At 39.3% G+C, this 18225-nt stretch overlaps 2 protein-coding genes across 3 annotated transcripts in view; one reads left to right on the plus strand and one right to left on the minus strand.

The window, feature by feature from the left end:
* LOC116526842 (lithostathine-1-beta) overlaps positions 1-18225 on the minus strand; it is a 60893-nt gene that overhangs the window by 27407 nt on the left and 15261 nt on the right. The gene's annotated exons all lie outside the window — the stretch shown is intronic.
* Positions 8728-12703, plus strand: LOC116526841 (lithostathine-1-alpha). 2 transcript variants are annotated; one of them, XM_032243476.1, is made up of 6 exons: positions 8728-9816; positions 10096-10221; positions 10879-10997; positions 11303-11440; positions 12145-12256; positions 12451-12703. In XM_032243476.1, the coding sequence occupies exons 2-6, from the start codon at positions 10158-10160 to the stop codon at positions 12516-12518; spliced, it is 501 nt and encodes a 166-aa protein (XP_032099367.1). In that variant the 5' UTR covers positions 8728-9816; positions 10096-10157; the 3' UTR covers positions 12519-12703. The 2 variants fall into 2 exon arrangements, with proteins under 2 accessions (XP_032099367.1, XP_032099368.1); XM_032243477.1 differs by having other exon boundaries at positions 8729-9808; positions 10152-10221.

Raw genomic sequence — 18225 nt, forward strand, 5'->3', positions numbered from 1 at the left:
AGATAATTTTTGCCACATTGTTGCATATACACAGAATATACAGAAAAATGTATCACAGCATTTGCCTGGAGAATTTATAATTATTTAAATAATGTTTTAAATAAAACTATAATATTAAACAAAGATAACAAAGGTTGACATTATTTATTCTACATGGCAGGTTCATAGGTATTTGTCAAGTTAATCTAACTTATTTCGGCATTTAGTAAAAATAGTCATGCTATATTAAAAGTTTATAGCCATGTTAAGATACCTTTTTTCTTATAAATAAGAGAGCCAATGACATTCCTCAGGCTTACTAAAGAATACAATAGGTAGGAGTCCAGTATACTTGGTACCATAATAAATGTATCTTGCAAAAAAAAAAAAAAGTAATTAATTGTTTAAAAGTTACAACAAAAAAATTCATTGTAGCATATTTTATTTTTATTTTTATTTTGTGAGACACAGTTTTCACGCTTGTTGACCAAGCTAGAGTGCAATGGCACGATCTCGGCTCACCTCTGCCTCCCAGCTTCAAGAGATTCTCCTGCCTCAGCCTCCCAAGTAGCTGGAATTACAGGCATGCACCACCATGCCCAGCTAATTTTGTATTTTTAGCAGAGACGAGGTTTCTCCATGGTGGTCAGGTTGATCTCAAACTACTGACCTCAGGTGATCTGCCCACTTCAGCCTCCCAAAGTGCTGGGATTACAGGCATGAGTCATTGCGCTCCACCGGAGTAATTTTTTTTTAAATATGAGAATTCTTCTTTACTTTAGGAAGATTTCAAACAAACAGTAACATTCCAGATACAAAAGATCTAATAGTTTAAAATACATAATGAAATATACTGTAACTAGGATGATATAAAACAGAGATTTAGTTCAATACTGTGTCAACAATTGACACAGTATTCCCATAAAAAATCTTTATTGCTATCAATATCTGTAAACACATTGAGACGTCATTAACTTTATTGCTTGCACATGTGACTGACCAAATTCCACCTGCAAGGTAATAAAATTTACCTGGTAGCTACTTTGTTCCAAAATGATGCCTTTTTTATAATAAACTGTATTTCCTATCCCTTCTAGGTTTATCTCATTGTCCTTTGGCTCACAAGGCCGTTTCCTGTGACATAGTTTTACAAGACTCCAAGAACCTCATTCCAGGTCTTTCCCATCAGATTCCCTCTAGCAGTCTTCTCGTATATGGAAAGCAGTCTCCTGAAAATCTAGTGATGATATATCTTTAAGTGGGGAAATTTTCTGATAAGCCTCTCCAACAATGCTTAGGAATTTGCAAGGCTATGGCTGATTCCTGGTGCTATTTACCATTTTCCAAGAGCTATTCTTTGCTTTCTGTCCTTGTAATTGAGATTTTAGACATATAAGAGAGAAAGTATCTTCCACTTGTTTTAATCCTTAGTATCCATATGAAAAATAGCGTGTCTGCAACTTTAGACTGGAAAAAAAGGAGCTGAACAGGTACCAAATGCACCAAGGACTTTCCATGGCCTGCTGTGTTCTGCAGGTGTAAGTAAACCTACTTATAACTTAGCCTCTTCCGCTTCACAAGAGACCGCTGATTTTTAAATGTTAATTTTTGTCACATGCTCTCCGTGCCAGACACAATTTTAAACGCTTGCCTAATTAGAAACCATTTAATCCCCGTGAAAAGCTAATAATGGAGGTGCTGCTAGGAATCATATTTGACACATAAGAAAAAAAAACTGAAGGCAAGAGAAAGACTAGGTAACTTCTGCAAGATTAAAACAGCTATTAACACAGGAATAGAAAAACAAATATTACATGATCTCTCTTATCAGTGTGAGCCAAACATAAACCATATATGGACACAAAAGATGGAAACAAAGACACAGGACCTACTTAAGGGTGGAAGATGGAAGGCAAGTAAGGATTGAAAATCTCCCTGTCAGGTACTATGCATATTACCTGGGTGATGAAGCAGTCAGTACACCAAACCCTTGCAACACACAATGTGCCTATATAACAAACCTGCATGTGTACCCCTGAACCCAAAACACAAGTTTTAAAAACCCAAACAGCTGTTATGTGTTGGCACTAGATTCAGACACATGCAGCTTAAGCAATTCTGCCTCAGCCTCCCGAGTAGCTGGGATTACAGGCGCACACCACCACGTCCAGCTAATTTTTGTATTTTTAGTAGAGACGGGGTTTCACCATGTTGGCCAGGATGGTCTCCATCTCTTCACCCCGTGATCCACCTGCCTTGGCCTCCCAAAGTGCTGGGATTACAGGTGTGAGCCACTGTGCCCAGCCAACTGATTTTAACACATAACCACCCATTGATTATGGCCAAGGACAGAGGCCCCACAAGAACAGGTTAGAAAGTGAATAAATGTAAGATATCAAGCACCCAATTTTCAATCTGGAATTTAATTTGTCTTTTACTTACACACTAGTGCCCCAAACCTGTGTGTGTGTGTATGTGTTCCAGAAAGGAGGAATTGTTCTTTAGAACTCTCATCGCCTCATCACCACATCTACCTCTTAACACTGTTCCAGGGGCAATTAAATTTTGACATGAATTTTGGGGAAGACAAACGTTCAAACTATAGCATTCTAGCAACCTAAAACTCATCTATGTCTCAGGTACAAAATGTTTCAATTCATCCCAAAAGCCCCCAAATTCTTAACTTGTTATAGTATCCTCTTAAATGTCTGAGGTCCAGCTTCTCATCTAAATATAATCAAAATCAGATATGTATGAAACTCACGTACGATTCATTCTGAAGCACGTTCTTCTCCAGCTATGAAATCAATTAAGTTGTGTGTTTCTGCAATGCAGAGACGGGACAGGCACAGGATGGACAGTCCCATTCCAAAAGGGAGAAACAGAAAATAAAAAATAATAAGTCTGCAGTAAGTCCAAATCTCACCAAAGCAAGCAACATTAAAACTTGATGTTTGAGAATAATCATCTCTGGCTTCAAATCAAATCTTCTCTACACATTGGGATGAGGGTTGTGCCCCCATGATTTTGCTGGGTGCATCCCAGGAAGTAGCTATCACAGGTGAGTCTCTTGTATGCAGCTCTCTACAGGTGGCATCTCACACTGCTGGATCTACAGTTAGCATTTTGGTGACAACCCATCCTCCAAAGTTCTACTAGAAATTGCCCTCATGGATATACTCTGTGGTGACCCTTTCCTTGTGTCAATTCTGTTTGAGCCCTCAGCCTCTCTGAGGCATCTTTTGAAATCTGTAATAAGTCTACAAAATTAGCACCCAGTAGACACTGCCAATGTTTATATCCCGTACCTTCTGGAGTGGTGGCTGGAGCCATATCTAGATCCTTTAAGCCACTTATGAAATGATAAGAATTGCTGCTCAGGAATGTAGGCATCAGGGACTTGAAGTAGCTCTAGGCATTGAGCATCAATGTCTCAAAAGCTTCCAAGGTCCAGCTTTCAGTGTAATTCTATCCCCTAGATATCAGCAGTCTGGACCTGTGAAGGGTGAAGCAGCACCAGTAATCTCCAAGGTGCCATTGGACTCATTCTTCCATTGTCTTGATGAATTGTCTTGCTGAAGAAGCAGCTGGCCTCTTATATACATACTAATCTCTTTATCAAATGGTTACTTGGCTATATTTTCAGTTTACTCTTGTTGACTTGCCTTTTGTTTCTTAAAAACAAAGCAACTCAGATTTTTTAAAATATTTACATTTTGTTTATCTTTTATAAATTATGTCTTCTTTTTTTCATCAACTATTATTTTAAGTTCCAGGCTACATGTGCAAGATATGCAGGTTTGTTACATAGGTAAACATGTGCCATTGTGATTTGCTGCACAGATCAACTCATCACCTAGGTATTAAGCCCAACATCTGTAAACTTTAAGTTGCTTCTTTCTATTATTAGGTCAAAAGAGCCATGCAGCATCCTCAACAAGTTACTACTTAGATATTTCTTTTAACAAATACCCTAGTTCATGATTCTAAAATTCTGCCTTCACAAATTGCTGGGACACAAAGACAATTCAGCCAAGTTCTTTACCACTTTATATAAAGGATGGCCCTTCCTCCATCGTGCATTACCATGCTCCTTGTTTCCATCTAAGACCACACCAGAATTACTCCTAGTGTCTATGTTGCTAACAACATTCTGTTTACATTTACTTAAGTAATCTCAGAGATGATTTAGGCTTGGCTGTTAGCGCTCCTTCTTCTGAGCCGTCATCAGAATAGCCCTTAACTCTCCTTTAATGGCAGTGTAGACTTTTGTAGCCTCTTCTTTCAAACCCAACCAGCCTCTGTTCATTACCCAGTTCCAAAGCTGACACACATTTTTAGGTATTTGTTATGGTAAGAATACCACTTCCGGTACCCATTTCTATCTTAGTCTTTATTGTGCTGCTAGAACAAAATACCTGAGATGGGGGAATTTATAATTGACAGAAATTTATTTTCTCACAGCTCTAGAGACTAAGTTCAATATCTTGGTGCTTGCACCTTGCAATGGCCTTCTTACTGTGTCATCTCAAGGTGAAAGACTGAATGACAAGAAAAGGAAAAGGAAATAAAGGGAGCCATTTTATACTGGCATTAATCCCACCCATGAGAACAGAGGCCTCATAGCACAATTAATTCTTTAAGGTCACATGACTTAGTAGTATTGCAATAGCAATTAAATTTCAACAAAAGTTTTGGAGGGAACACCTAACTTTCTTTTGTTTTCCTTTTTGATTTATCTGGACCCTGGTTAATAGTCATCTCAATTAACATATTGGTATTTTTTTAAGGGTTATTTGGCTTCCACTTTTACATTTTCTCTAATTCCATAACAAGACATCCATTATGGGTTCAGTTTAGATTTGTGGATTTACCACATCTTTGAGGCAGGCCATTGTTCCTCTGAAGAAACAATCTTTTCACATGAGAGGGGATAAAAATCTGAGCTCCAAACTCCACTTCTATTCTTAAATCTCAGATTTTAGGGTATTTGTGTTAGTCCTGTAGCTAATATCAATGTGTGTTTTAAAAGTCCAATGTTGTTTGACAGATGATGGCTCTGATCATGGCTATACGTTTAGCTTCTTGTGTTTTAGGGTTCAGGGATCCATTACTCCTCCCAAAGATAACTCACTCTGAAGCTGAGGATCAGAGTTGTTGGAGCTTTCCCTAAACCAATTTTCCCTCTAGTCCATAGGCTTATAATAGGAAGTTGGTAACAGTCCTTGACAGAGCGATTCCTCCTTGGAAGTCTCACAAAAATAAGTCAAACCCCATCAGCAACCTCAGTTGATTAGTTAACTGGTCCAGAGACTAGGAAGTAGAGACAATGTATTCACAATACTGAGTTTGACTCTGTTTCTCTGGGAAGTGCATAATAAATGGAGGAAGTGGGATGGTGGTTAAGGAAACTTGAGAGACTACAGACACTCAGAGGAGGATATGGTATAACTCCAGCTTTCATGTGGAGATGAGGTCGTGGATGGGAAGCATTTACAAAATGACCACAAAGTAAAATAGCTGCTGGAGTCCGCGGGGAAAGGAGGGGCAAAGTGGTGGAAGGAAGCACAGACTGAGAAGTGGACTGGAGTTTCAGGATTTTGTTTGATCACCGTTGGATAGTGGTTCTCTTCAGAGAGGAGGGATCCAATTTTATTGTCTAAACTAGACAATAAAATTCTCTGAATACCTGTCTCCTTATGAGAGGGAGTGGAACAATATGTGATCCCATCTACCAATAACTTTTCATTCTTACCAGTTGTGTCAGAATTTTAGAACTTCTGCAGAGTGGGCAATAGAACAGAGAAATAAAGAGCACAGACCCTGGTGTCAGGTTCATTGGATCTGAATTCTGGTTATGCCTCATGTTGTGGCTAATGTGTGAACTTGGGCAAGTTAATCCAACTTTCTGTGGATAAGCATGTTTTTTGACTAAGGTATCTCTCTTCTATGTAGGGATTTTTTTTTTCCTTGAGACAGTGTCTTGCTCTGTCGCCAGGCTGGAGTGCAGTGGTGTGATCTTGGCTCCCTGCAACCTCTGCCTACCAGGTTCAAGCAATTCTCCTGCCTCAGCCTCCCTAGTAGCTGGGACTACATGATTTGCAACACCATACCCAGCTAATTTTTGCATTTTGAGTAGAGATTATGTTTTCACCATGTTGGCCAGGATGGTCTCCATATCTTGATCTTGTGATCTGCCCACCTCAGCCTCCCAATATGTAGGGATATTTTTTTAAAGTTAACATATTTAACACATGTAAAAAATATTTCTCAGAGCATAAAAATTATAATATACATGTTTTTGCAAATGAAATAATATAAATATTCTAAACTATTATATGAAAGGGGGTATATTTTAAGGTACATAGAGAATTATAGTTTAAGCTTTAATCATCACCGTTATGTGCTTAGCAGAAACAGTTAAGAGTGACTTTGCTAAAAGCATCATCACTATCATCACTCTCTCCCTCCTCTTTCTCCTCAATGTTTCTAGCAACAGTTCTGAAGAGGCATTAGACTTGATTTATTACTTCCGGGCAGTGAGATGTAAGGTGCAGTCCCCAGAACCCTTGAGCTTCTTCCACGGGAGTTTCTCTTACCACAGGCTCCTTTCCGGACATGCCTGGTCATTACTTCACGGTAAATGACGTTAGCATGCCATGAGCTGTGTCCCTCCCTTTTCCCACTGCCCCAGGCAGGATGCTCCACATCTTGTCCTGCTGCCTCTGTTGTCACTTGTCCCACAGATGGGGCTGCTCTAGGTTCACACACTCCCTGCCCCTCCTCCCAGGCTCCTCCCTACACACCCATTATCACCATTCCTGGAAGGTCCCCTGCTTCTTCGTGAGCTGCTGAGGGCCATGGGAACTGGGCACCTGGTTGCTGCTTTGGTGAGCACAGTTTCACAAGCTGTTTGTGAAAAAGAACCTTATCTGTGACCACTCCCAGGGTGTGCCAGGAAGAAGGCCCCCCCACCCAATACCAGAATTTCCTTGTGTCAGAGCTATCTGCAGGGCCTCTGAGCTTCTACCCTTACCCACTGCTTAGAATTCAAAATCAAAGCTCTCGTTATAGTAAGAGAGATCCACAGGAAAATAGCATCTGTTGTGGATTTAAGGAACTTACAACTTCTCTGAAAACTATACACTCAAGTAAATACATTAAGTAACTGGGGTCTTGATAGAGTAGGTGTTTCTGAGTATTCAGTGATGCATACAGAAGAATGAGATAATGTCCTTTGCAGGGACATGAATGGTGCTGGAGGCCATTACTCTTAGCAAACGAACAGAAAATCAAATGCTGTATATTCCCATTTATAAGTGGGAGCTAAGTGATGAGCACAATTGAACAAATAAAGGGGAGCAACACACATGAGGTCTTTTGGAGGGTGGAATGTGGGAGGAGAAAGGGTGTAAGTAAACATAACTAATGAGTACTATGCTTAGTACCTGGGTGATGAAATGATCTGTACAGCAAACCCTCATGATACAAGTTTACCTATGTAATAAACTTGCATTTGTATCACTTAAAATAAAAGTTAAAAAAGAGAAGAAAATCCTATGCCATGAAGTACTTTTTAATACTTTGTCTTAAATTAAAAAAAAAATTAATTGCTTGTTTAATTTTTACAAGATAAATATGTCATGGTATCAAGTATACTAGATTCTTACCTTACTATATCCTTTGGTAACTGAAGGACATTTATAGAAAAAAGAATGCTTATAGAAAAATAGAAATCATTCTCTGGTTGTAATCATTTTAAAAGGCATAACTACTTTTTGTAAAAGCAGAAATAAATTGGATTAATTTAAAAAACACATATGAACCAGACAGTGAGAATAAACAATGCTAACATTTGTCATCATTGGTTTTTGTTTTTGTTTTTTTGAAAGAGTTTCCCATTCTATCACCCAGGCTGGAGTGCAGTGGCACAACCACAACTCACTGCAACCTCAACCTCCTGAGTTCAAACAATACCCCACCTCAGCGTCCTAAGTAGTGGACACTACAGGCACATGCATATGTATACCTGGAGATATATGTGTGTGTGTGTGTGTGTGTGTGTGTGTGTGTGTGTGTGTGTGTCTCTCTCTCTCTCTCTCTCTCTCTCAGGTGTCCCGGGCACTAGCCAGACAGGTGTCTATTATTTAAACTGTACAGTATGTCCCAGTCAAAAGGCTGGAAACCCAATCACCTCATGTGAGCATTATCCTGCAACTCCGCTCCGGCCAACCCCGCCTGGAGACAGCCTAGCCCGCCCTGATCGCGGGACTGCCGGGAAGTAAGAAGCCCGGGTCCCTGGAGCTGGCCCTTCCAAAGAGCACCCTTCACTCCGCTCCGACGACAACCCCACCCATTGCCTTCTTTCCCAGAGCGCTGAGGCCCCCACATCCCCCATCCTGACTCCACCAGCCCCGAATTTCCGCCTGACGGCGTTTCTCTCAGGACTCAAACCTTCGCTCCAGACCCATACCCCCTCCACAAACCTCTGTCCTCCCCAGCAAAAAAAAAAAAAAAAAAAAAAAAAAAAAAAAAAAAAAAAAAATATATATATATATATATATATATATAGAGAGAGAGAGAGAGAGAGATGGGGTCTCACTATGTTGCCCAGGCTGACCTTAAATTCCTGGGCTTAAGTGATCTTCTTACCTTAGCCTTCCAAAGTGTTAATATTACAGGCTTTAGCCATCACACCAGGCCCATCATTAGTTTTTATACAGAGAAAAAAAAAACTTAGAAATTCTTAGGCAAATACTATGAAAAATTGTAATATATATTCTTATATGTCAGATTTCTATTCTTTAAACTATATGAGAATTGATTAATAAACAAAATTTGATATTAATCTGTCTTTTAAAACCATACATAAAGTTTATGAAAAAGCTTGTAACTTCCTGCAGCTGAATTTTGTATTCGATGTTATGGTTTTGCTACCAGTCCAAGTTGAAATATAGATATCTACCTTAATCTGTTTAAATTCTGTTTAGTATTTTATTATATTTTGCTAATCCATTTGTCCCAATTCATATACTCATCTCTCTTTCTGTGAACATTCAGGTTAGTTTTTTCTTCCTAATTTTGCATTCTGATTCGCACTTATTCCCTGAATTATAAATAACTATTCCATGATGATTCTGGTAAGTATTCAATTTCATCACACCGTCATTGACTTCATACTAACAAGCAGTTGACTTCACATGGCGAGCTACTTTAAGTTGTCTTAGGCATCAGCTCTCTACAATTCTCACATTGACAATATCCATATTTTGTTAGCGCAAACCTTGCTGGACACGTTAAATATTTAGAAATATAAATTTAACCTATTTCTTGAGGTACATCTTGAGAAGTTTGTGAGCCGAAAAAGACGTGGAGGAACCACTTAATGCCACAGCACATTGTTTTAAATTATTTGGAATCAGTTAATTCCTTCCCAACTTTTTGCCATGCCTGACACTAAAGAGGAGCCTACAAATTTACAGGTAGTAGAAGGAAATCTACTCTTCTCTGCTCCCCTCTGGGTTGCTAGAGGACATGTGAACCCTCAGTTGTTTTCTGCTGAGCAAAAGCAAAGTCCATCTTGGACTTAGATAGCTTGCCAAATTATTTGCTGGAAGGGGACCTGACTTGTGACCACTCCCAGTGTGTGCCAGGAAGAGGCTTCTACTGGTGCCAGACTCATTTACCGTCAATGCCCTGTCTATGCCCCGAAACTCACTCCTTACCCCCACCCCTTTTGCTTGAATGATGTGGTTCTTATCTTTCAGATCCTAATATAAAGAGCCTACAGCTGCTTGGCCTGAGAAGCCACCTCAGATTCAGCCAACAGGTAAGTGGGCACTACAGGAAGAAGGCACCTCTGACATGCACTGTAAATCTAAAATCTTAGGGAAGATACAGCATGAGTTTCTGTCCAGGAGATTTTAGTAGTAGTGAAGCCTCAGTGGGATCCAGGGCTGTTTTTTAGTTACTGAGTCTGGATAATCCCAAAGCTCTCAAGAGAAACATTTGAAGCTATTGATGTCTCAGAGGACCTTCCTGGTCTCAGAAATTCTGAGAGGAGGTTTTAAGAAAGGTAATAGATGCTTCGCTCTCCATCTCTCAGAACCTCCTTCTCTGTGTTCTCCTATAGAGATTGTTGATTTGCCTCTTAAGGAAGAGATTCATTGAAGCTCAGCATGGCTCAGACCAGTTCATACTTCATGCTGATCTCCTGCCTGATGTTCCTGTCTCTGAGCCAAGGTAAGATCTCTTTTCTACCAACCAACCCTGTCTAGCCCTGAAGCCTTCACTCTATCCCCAAGCATATAGGTCTACATGTAAAAAAGAGAGAGAGAGAGAGAGAGAGAGAGAGAGAGAGCACAGAATCACCATTAAGGATTGTTTTGTGGTACTTAGTGATCTTTATTGCTGATCTCATCACATTTATATACATCCACATCTCATTAAGGAGTTTGAGCTAGAATTTAAAATAACCCCTTATAAGCCACTGCCACAGTTGGCATGAGCTTATCTGATTAACTTTGTAAGTGATGGTGGATTTGGGGATGCCTGTGTGTAGAGAGTCACTAACGAGGTGGAGAACTGAGGAGAGCCTTTTGTTCAGGGAAACCAACGCAGGCTTGAGAAAAGTAGAAGCCTAAGTCCTTCAAGGCAGAAGAGCCTGAGTCCCAGACATAAAAGGGAAACCGGAGACATGTTTCTTTAGCCTATCCATTCTGTGTTTTTGCTCTGATCAAAGAAACCAAAGAGAAGATATAGGATGCAGGAGCAAAAGTGAGCAGTCACCCCATAATAGACTATATTCTGTTCCTATAAAGAAACCTCAGAAGCTTCCGCCTCATCTTCCAGCCTTTACCTTACCCTGAGAACCTCTTTTAATTGTCTCTTCTTTTTTAGGCCAAGAGACCCACACAGGGTTGCCCCAGGCCCGGATCAGCTGCCCAGAAGGCACCAATGCCTATCGCTCCTACTGCTACTACTTTAATGAAGACCGTGAGACCTGGATTGATGCAGATGTGAGTGAGGAGAGCAGTGTGGGAAGGGAGGCTCATGAAGGGAGGGGAAGCTGCCTCTCTCCAGTGTATTCAGTGGCTGCAATGAGATAAGACTGAACCCCTTACGACCCGATCATCAGCCCCAAACTTTCCAATCTACTTTATCCCATTATTCAGCACATTCCCAGCACAAAGATGCTGGTGGTCGATGGCGGCATCATCAGGGACGTTACTGTGTGTCCTTTTTCTGACTTGCCCTCTTAAAGGACTCAGTATATCCTCACACCTTCCTCCTCCACTGAGTGCTCCATTTTCTTCCCCAACAGCTCTACTGTCAGAACATGAATTCGGGCAACCTAGTGTCTGTGCTCACCCAGTCTGAGGGCACCTTTGTGGCCTCACTGATTAAGGAGAGTGGCACTGATGACTTCAATGTCTGGATTGGCCTCCATGACCCCAAAAAGGTAGGCTGCAGCCTTCTTTATCTCCTAATGATAAGATTTGAGAAGTAAGAATGAGGTTCAAGCTCTGGTCTCTTAAGTACCAGCTTTTATCACTTTTCAGAAATCAGTCTGCTTACAGATCCTGTAATGTTCTGTGTAGCAAGGTGCACTTACTACAGGTGGAAGGCTGAATTTCCTAGGTGTCCTGGGCATTCATGAATAAACTCATTCTGTCTACAGTCAACAAAACATCTTTATGCACCAGCTTCTTACCTATTTTGTTATAGTCAGCGTCATAAGAGAGACTAGATTGCTGACTATATAGAAAACAACACTCATGGTAAAGAATCTACTGCTGGCATTTGGGAACCTGGTAGTATACTAAATAATATAACAACAACTAATGGGCATCCAGTGCTATGCTGGATATGAAGGTCTTGGGCCTCAAAGACAAAAAATCATGAACCACTTTTTAAGTGAGCTACTCTGGATCTCTATGTCAAATTAGAAACATTTATTTCTTGGTGAAACAGGGGTAGTGAGTTGGATAGTCCAGGAAAGAAGAAGTTTAGAGCAAAAGCAAAGGAAAGGAAACAACATTCAGCAAGATAACAATGCTTATTCTTCTCATATGTCTTGGCATGTTTCTGAGTGTACACACAGGCCCAGTGATTCTATTGATTTTTGAGTGACCACTGCCTCTGTTCTGGATCTTCCCCATCTAGAACCGCCGCTGGCACTGGAGCAGTGGGTCCCTGGTCTCCTACAAATCCTGGGACATTGGAGCCCCAAGCAGCACTAATCCTGGCTACTGTGTAAGCCTGTCCTCAAGCTCAGGTAAGAGTCAGAGGATCCATCCACCTGTTTCTGTTCTCTCCTGCTTAGCTCTAAGGATGGGACTGGGACTGGGATAGAGGAAAGGTAGCTCCTCATCCAGGAAATGGATGTTTGTTTTTTGTCCTGAGTCCTAAAGCCAGGAGGGTCACACTCTTTCTGGTCTCCCATCTCTAACTCTTCTCATTGACTTATAGGATTCAAGAGATGGAAGGATGTGCCTTGTGAAGAAAAGTTCTCCTTTGTCTGCAAGTTCAAAAACTAGAGGCAGCTGGAAAATGTCTAGAACTGATCCAGCAATTACTACGGAGTCAAAAATTAAAGCAGACCATCTCTCCAACTCAACATGGACACACACTTCTCTGTTGAATTTGCTTTGTTAATGTTAGTATTTTACTCACCCCAGTCTTTGGAACCCTAGATAACGAAAATAAACACATTTTCACCATAGTGCTATCTTACTGTGTCTGCTATTTCCACAGCTGATGCCTGGGTAGTTGAGATGGGAGTGATTACAACAAAGCTTGCTCTAGCCTATCCACTTTTAAAAACTCTATCCACATGTCATGCATATTAGAATTCAGTATTTAAGAACATATGTGGCCTTGCTTATGACAAGGTTGACAAGAGGGAGAGTTACCAAAAACCCACATGCTGGCATATCTCAAAGATATTTTGCATTCAGTTCCAGTCCTCTTAAATAAGGCTAATATCACAGAAAAGCAAGTTACATAGGTTTTGGGGTTTTTTTTTTGTATTTTGCTTCCCAATGCACATAAATGTTTTATTCATACTATACTGTAGTCTACTATGTGAACAATAACATTATGTCTACAAAAGAAATATATGTTGTTTAATAAAATAGTACTTTATTGCTAAAAAAAATGCTAACAATCATCTGAGCCTTCAGCAAGTAGTATTCTTTTGCTGGTGAATGGTCTTGCCTCAATGTTGATGGCTACTGTCTGATCAGGGCAGTGGTTGCTGAACGTTAGGGTGGCTGTGGCAGTTTTTTAAAATAAGACTACAATGAAGTTGGCCACATTGATTTGATTCTTCCTTTCATGAGTGATTTTTATATAGCATATAATATTGTTTTCTAGCATTTTTCCCACAGTAGAACTTCTAAAATTGTAGTCACCCTTTCCAAACCCTGCTACTTATTTATCAGCTAAGTTTACGTGTTGTTCTAAACACTACGTTGTCATTTTAAAAAGGTTCACAGCACCCTTGGCAAGAGTAGATTCCACATCAGGACATCACTTTCTTTGCTCATCCATAAGAAACAACTTCTCATCCTTTCAACTTTCATCATAAGATTGCAGCAATTCAGTAACCTCTTCACGCTGCATTTCTAATTTGAGTTCTCTTGTTGTGTCTATTACATTCACAGTTAGTTTCTCCACCAAAGTCTTGATCCTTTCAAAGTTATCCTTGAAGGTTGGAGTCAACTTCTTCTAAACTCCTGTGAATAATGATATAGTTTGCTCCCCCTTAAATCAAAAACATGTTCTTAATGGCATCTCGAATGATGTATCCTTTCCAGATGGGTTTCAATTTCCTTTGCCCTGATCCATCAGAGGAATCACTATGTATGGCAGCTATAGTTTTGTGATATGTATTTGTTAAATAACAAGAATTAAAAGGTGAAATTACTTTTTGATCCCTAGGCTACAAAACAGATTTTGTGTTAGAAGCAGGCATGAAAAAAGTCATAAATCTTGCATATATCTGTATGCCTAGGCGACAAGGTGCATCATCAATGAGCAGTAATATTTTTGAAAGTTTTTTTTCTGATATGCAGGTCTCAACAAATAGGATTAAAATATGCAACGAACAATGCTATAAACAGATGCTGTCATCCAGGTTTTAGTGTCATTACCTTTATTATCCGAGCTAGATCTTCCAGATAACTTGTTACGGCTTCTTCATCAACACTTGCTGCCTTACCTTGAACTTTTATGTTATGCAGACAGCTTCTTTCCTGAAACCTCATAAATCAACCTCTGCTAGCTTCAGACTTTTCTTAGGCAGTTTCCTCAACTCTCTCAGCCTTCATAGAATGTTGCTGACTTTCTCAAAGTCGGCAATAAGAATGTGCTTTTAAATCATTTGTGTTGTGTTCACTGGAGCAACACTTTTAACGATCTTCAAGAACTTTTTCTTTTTATTCACAATTTGGCTTTTTGGCACAAGAGGCCTCAATTTTAGCCCATCTTAGCTTTGGACATGCCTTCCTCACTAAACTTAATCATTTCTAGTTCTTAATTTAACTCAAAAGGCATGCAGTTCTTCCTTTCACTTGAAGAATTAAAGGCCATGAAAAGGTTATTAATTGGCCTAATAGCAATATTATTGTGTCTCTGGGAATAGGGAGGCCTGAGAAAAGGGAGATAGCTGGGGAAGTGGCCAGTGAGTAGTCAGAACAAACACTTTTATTGATTAAGTATATACTTTTCTATGTTTCATCAAGGCCCAAAATAATGATAAAAGTAACATCAAAGATCACTGATCGCATATCACCACAACAGATATAATAATAATAAAGTTTTAAATATCGCAAAATTACCAAAGTGTGACCCAAAGACTTGAAGTGAACAGATGATATTGGAAAACAGCACTGATAGACTTGTTCAATGTAGAGTTGCCACAAACTTTCCATTGAAAAAAAAAGTAATGCAGTATCTATCAAGCTCAATAAAATGAACTATGCTTATATTCAAGTCTATGCTTATAGACTTGTTCAATATAGAGTTGCCACAAACTTTCCATTGAAAAAAAAACAACGCAGTTTCTATCAAGCACAATAAAATGAGGTATACTTATATTCACGTAAACCCAGCTCAAGTTACACGTGATTGTTAATGGTCTACAGATGGCTGCAATGTTAGATATTCATGAGATTTTTACATAGCTATGGTCTGAGGATGTCTCGTCTTTGCTCTATATACAAACTGAAGCCATGATGGAAATGGCAATTTAAGGGAAATTTGCAGATCTAGAGTGCTGAATGCATAGTGGAATGACCTAGAGACTTGGAATCCAGCAACAGTTGCTACGTGGCCCTCCCTGAATACATAATCAACCAATAAATAGTTAAAATATCCAGGCATACTTAGTTACCTCCTTGAAGATTACATCAACAGATACAGTCAAATTCTAAAGTTCTGAGTCTAAGAAGTTTAACAAATTAATTTTGTGAAGGCCCAATTCAGAACACAATACCATCCATATCAATAATATCATTAAATGTGATTCGGTGAAGCAATCCAATAAAAAAACACGTTGTCTCGTTAAAACAACCACCACAGTAGCAAAATCAAGATCCAATTATGCGGTATCTATAGGAGTTCTGGCTTAAATTTACGGAGTTACTGAATGTTTTCTTCCAAGTATTTGATAGTTTTATCTCTTAAATATAAATCTGTATTCTATTTGGATCAATCGCTATATACAGCGTAAGAAATAGAACCAGATGGATTCCTTAGCATATAGCTATCTAGTTGTTCCAGCACTATTTGCTGAAGAGTATTCTTCTCTCTTGAATTTCCATGATACACTTGGCAACAAACAACTAACTATAAGGGTAAAAGTTTATTTCTAGAGTCTGCATTCTATGCCATTAATAATGTTGTTTTTCAATATGACAATTCTACATAATCTTTTATTACTTTAGCTTTGTAATAAGTTCTAAAATCTGAAACAGTAACCATAAGAACTTGTGTTCCTTATCAAAAATGCTTGTCTATTCTTGACCAATATTGTTTTGGCTGTTCTGAAATTCCATACGAATATTAGGATCAACCTGACAATTTCTGCAAGAGGCAGCCGGAACTGTGATGGGGATTGAGACAAATCTCTTATTCATGAACACTATTTGTTTTAGGTCTTCTCTACTTTCATTCAATAATGCTTTATAGTTTCTAGTGTACAAGATTTGCACTTCTTTTTAAACATTTTCTTAAACTGTTATTTATTCTGATATTATTGTAATGAAAATGTTTTCTTGATATCATTTTAAATTGTTCATTCCAACCACATGGTTTTTCCTAGAGAATATATCTTGTGTACTCAAGAAGAATGTGTATTTTGCTGACATTAGGTGGAGAACTCATTCTATAGATGTTTATATGGTCTAGTGAATTTAGAATATTTTTAAAGTGTTCTAATTTCTTGTCGATCTTCTAAGTTTTCTGTTCATCACTAAAAGTGCTGCGTTGAAGGCTCCAACTACTACTGTTCGATTACCTGGTTCTCCCTTCACTTCTTCCAGATTTTGCTTCATCATTTTTGGGACACTGTTGTTATTTGTACGGGTGTCTACAACTATTACATCTTTCTGAAAGGCTAACCACTTTGTCATTACAAAATGCTCCTCCTTTCCTCTAGTAACATTTTTTGCTTTAACATCTAGCATGTCTGTCATTAGAACAGATACTTTAGTGTTATTATGGTTGTTGTTTGTGTGACATATCTTTTCCCAATGTTTTACTTTCAAACTACTGTATCTATTTCATAAAAGGGCCGTATATGCAAAGCAACTGGCAAATGAAGGAGGAGTTGAGAAGCAAAAGAGCGAAGCAAACAAATCCAGTTTGTCAGTAAAGGGTAATTTAATAGAGAACTTACACACAAAAATGTGGTCTTAGTGACAGCAAGACAGGCAGATCTCTGAACCATAACTTCCCAGGCCCAGTGCTCATACACAATGGGGAAAGAGGGTGCAAGCTTTCTAGGGACAATTAAAGGCAACCTTCCAGAACAAGGAAAAATGCTGTATGTGTCACAGCCTGTAATTTGGAAGAAAAATGTTGTATGTGTCATAGCCTGTAATTTGTATGATAACATCAAGGTTGCTTTGCTCTAAAGTCAAGATTTAGAGTAAGTATATATTCTTATACCAAAGACAGTAAATAAGCCAGGGGCAGTTGCTCACACCTGTAATCCCAGCTTTTAGGAGGCCAAGGCAAGCAGATTGCTTTTGACAGGAGTTTGAGACAAGCCTGGGCAATATGGTGAAACCCTGTCTCTACTAAATACAAAAATTAGCCAGATGTGGTGACCTGAGGTACACCTGTCATCCCAGCTACTAGGGAGGCTGAGGCAGGAGGATCACCTGAATCCAGGAAGGCAGAGGCTGCAGTGGTCTGTGATCATGCCACTGCACTACAGCCTGGGTGACAGGAGTGAGGCCCTGTCTCAAAAAAAAGAGAAAAAACAAAGACAGTAAATAAAGAATCAGGAGGTATTCCTGGGGCTGGGTTTAAGCAGGAGAGAACATAGCAGATTGACATCCAAGATGGAGTCACTTTTGTCTCCACACTCCAAGGCTCTAATCAGGATCTTATAATCTCACACACTCACTTGTTCCACAGTTGTCCCTGAGCTGGGGATGGGGGTAGGATGGGGGGCACTGCAGTCATTTTGATGGGTGGATAACATGTTGCATCAATTTGTTTTCTGCATGTAAGCAGAGGCTACAGCAGTAAAATGAACAACTGGTGATTATTACTATGCTAAGTATAAGAAACAGAATTATTAATGCCTTTTGCCTTCATGCTCCCAGGAGCTGAAAAGAAAAGAAAAGAAAAGAAAGCCTTTGGGAGAAAGGGTAGAGTCAGAAAGAAAAGGCAGCTATTTGTTTATGCATGTCCTACAGGACTGAAGTTATATTGCTATAATTATTAAGAATATGTATACAACACTCAGTCTTCGTAACAGCACATATCCCCCCCTTCTGCAGCCATTAAGACAGTTATTGCTGGAAAAGCAAATTTACATGCTTTCCATTTTATACTACAAGGTAGAGGAAACATTCCCCAGTCAGACATAATATCCATTTCATAAAACATTTAGGTGAAACGGACACAACTGCTTTACATAAAGCCTGCTTATGTATTTCAACTTTCATAATCCTGTTAACCTTTACGTTTTTATATTCTAGGACCCAGGATCTTCTTTTCTCCATCCCC

This window comes from Sapajus apella, unplaced genomic scaffold (genome assembly GCF_009761245.1).
Source record: "Sapajus apella isolate SASKATOON/1434 unplaced genomic scaffold, GSC_monkey_1.0 scaffold52, whole genome shotgun sequence".
Lineage (NCBI taxonomy): Eukaryota > Metazoa > Chordata > Mammalia > Primates > Cebidae > Sapajus > Sapajus apella.